Raw genomic sequence first — 2,679 nt, 5'->3', positions numbered from 1 at the left:
GTGACGTCATTCTCGATTTAACTGGCCAAGTAACAGACTCTCAGCCATGTTAAATGTTATTTCGTTTTACCACGGCAAAAGAAGGCAATTTTTTTCGATTTAACACGAGTTTTTCCATTTAACACGCTTTAACATAGATCATGAATACCCCTAATGAATAGATTCAATGGTTATTCTATCAATCTTTTAGCTTTTTTACCTATTGATTTGTGTTTTAACATGTTTTTTAAATTTATTTATTTTTATTTTTTAATTTATTTATTTGTTTTTTAATTATTTCACTGCTGAATATTTTAGATTTATTTCTGTATTTCTATTTATTAATAATTCCTATGTGTAACGGATCCTTTCATTTGTGTAACGGATTGAACATGTGTTCAGGATCACGAGTGAAACAGAGAGAATAGCGTAGACAGGCTTGAGAACAAAAAATGGAAAAATATTAACAAGTAAAATTTAATATAACTGTGAGTGAGAAGAAGGAGAAAAAAATATATTACAAAAATTAATATTAGAAATATATTGTATTTAGGATACAGTTAGTTATTGTTTGAATACAGAAAAAAAAGTAGAAAAGAAAATGTTTATATCTTTGTTAATTATTGTATTTTGTATATATCCAGTCATGGATTGATGAGCATATTTAGGCAGCAAAGTCATATAAAGCATTTCCCTCTAAACTCATGTTTTATGTTGGTTTTTATAATTATAATTGTTATTGTATTTTTCAGATGTCACGAGTTGACAGTGGCAACGAGAGCCAGGAGGGATCGCCCGACACAACGGTATCAGAGCCTCCGTTCCCACCCCGCTTTTCGGCAGCCCTCACCCAGGTATCTATCATAGCTATACAACATTATTCATAGCAAATATATACAACAAATATATTTTAATTGTATATTTGGATGAAGATATTATTCAGGAAATTCAATTTATAAAGTTACAATCCCTGTACCGGCGCGTATGGTATACCATACCGCGTGACAAACTATCCACCAAAATCAAGTATTACCAAACACACCTAAGACAGCTTAACATCTCTCAAATTGGATTAACGGGCTGTCCAAAGTGGATAAAATATTAATACAATAAAATAGGATCAATTTCTTTTTATTTTTCAAAGATTATTATTTCATTTTACTACACTCGTGAGGCGGCTAGGATATCTTGGAGCCCTGCTTTGCCTTCCACAAGGGGGTGGCAAGGCTTGGGTTGGAGTTCCCTAGCAAAATGTAAATATTGTATATAGGTGTGAATGTGTATTTATTTTATTGTTCCCTAAATTTAATTTTCATTGTCATGTCGCCATATTATTATTATTATATGCTAAGATTTATTCTATTATGTTTTTGATATAGATTCTTATTTTTATTTATGCAATTCATGATAGTATTTTATTTATTTTTAATCACCTACCAGCCACTAAGGACCACCTAAATATCAATGGTTAGGCTTCTTTGGTCGAGCTTTCTTTTCTTTCTTCGGACCAATTCGTACCCCTCTTTTTTTCTCTTCCAATATTGGCGAGATTTTTCAGTGTTTTCCTGTATTTGTCTCTATCTAGACAGTCGATATCTGAAATTTTAATAAGGTTCTTTAATTCTTCTCTTATTTGCCTCGTGTATCCTCCCTCGCTTTTGTAGCTAAAAAAATTGTTAACGATCTTTTTGTTCGATTTTTCTTATTTCCTAGGACAAAAGAACGCTTTCATCAAAAAATGTATTCTTTATTAAACAATAATAGTAAACTCTTTCTTTCTAAGTGTCGTTCATTTATCAATGTAACAATTTCCAGAAGAACAGAACATCCTAATAATTTCTTGCAGATTTAATTCATTAAATGGATAACCTTTCGAAATTCGAACTGTCTAATTTGAAATCCAATCCCAATAATCATACGTTACATACTGTTAATAATTTTTTAAAAAATAAATGGACATTACTTTGTTAAAATACAATTTTAAAAAATAAAACTTTCGTATTATTATAATTAATAAGACTTATAGCATAAAATAATATCTTATCATAAAAAAGAAACAGTTCATTGAGTAGGTTGTGCTATCTAACTTCATTGGGTTCCCTTATAGTTCGCAAGCTTAAAACTAGTTAATCAATTGGTTTTTGATGTGTTAATGTATTGATATGCATATATTCATGGTGAGAGCGGGCGGATCAGTGGTAAGGCTACTTACTCCTAGGATCTGGTTTAAATCCGGGTGTGAAATATAATTATATACACTGTTACTGTAACCGTTAGTCAATCCTGTGGATTAGGGAGCCCTACAGTATCCACCCAGCCTCATAAAGTAGTTACCCTTAATTGGGTAAAAATTTGGCAGTCGAGCGTGATTCTGGCCAAATTACCTCCTTGCACAACCGCTGGTCTACTGCACCTCTAACCCTTCATGGGCTGTAGTGGTACAGATTTAATTTAAATTTTAATTTAAGTTATAACATTTTTAGAGTGAGACTTCAAATATTTCCTAGGAATAATTTTACATTACTCAAACTATATTACATGTAGTTAGTTGTGTTCAAAACAATCAAATAAAAAATCTAAGTTGAGAGTGATTTTTACCAAAAACACCTTTCTTGCTCAACCTTTGGTTTACTAGTAATAGGGTTTCCTTACAACTACTGCACCCATCTGACCCTTTATGGTCAGTAGCGGCACATATTT

At 31.5% G+C, this 2,679-nt stretch overlaps 1 protein-coding gene across 1 annotated transcript in view; it reads left to right on the top strand.

The window, feature by feature from the left end:
* Positions 1–731: 731 nt before the first annotated feature.
* The window catches only part of LOC106678919 (leucine zipper putative tumor suppressor 2 homolog), a gene marked incomplete at its 5' end in the record, with an annotated part of 39,753 nt that continues 37,805 nt past the window's right edge, over positions 732–2,679 (top strand). The window contains 1 exon segment of the mRNA XM_067049133.1: positions 732–833. Within this exon segment, the coding sequence (XP_066905234.1) occupies positions 732–833 (102 nt within the window).

Source organism: Halyomorpha halys, unplaced genomic scaffold, assembly GCF_000696795.3.
Source record: "Halyomorpha halys isolate HHAL.00 unplaced genomic scaffold, Hhal_1.1 Scaffold168.1, whole genome shotgun sequence".
Lineage (NCBI taxonomy): Eukaryota > Metazoa > Arthropoda > Insecta > Hemiptera > Pentatomidae > Halyomorpha > Halyomorpha halys.
This window is presented reverse-complemented; position numbering and strand designations above follow the sequence as displayed.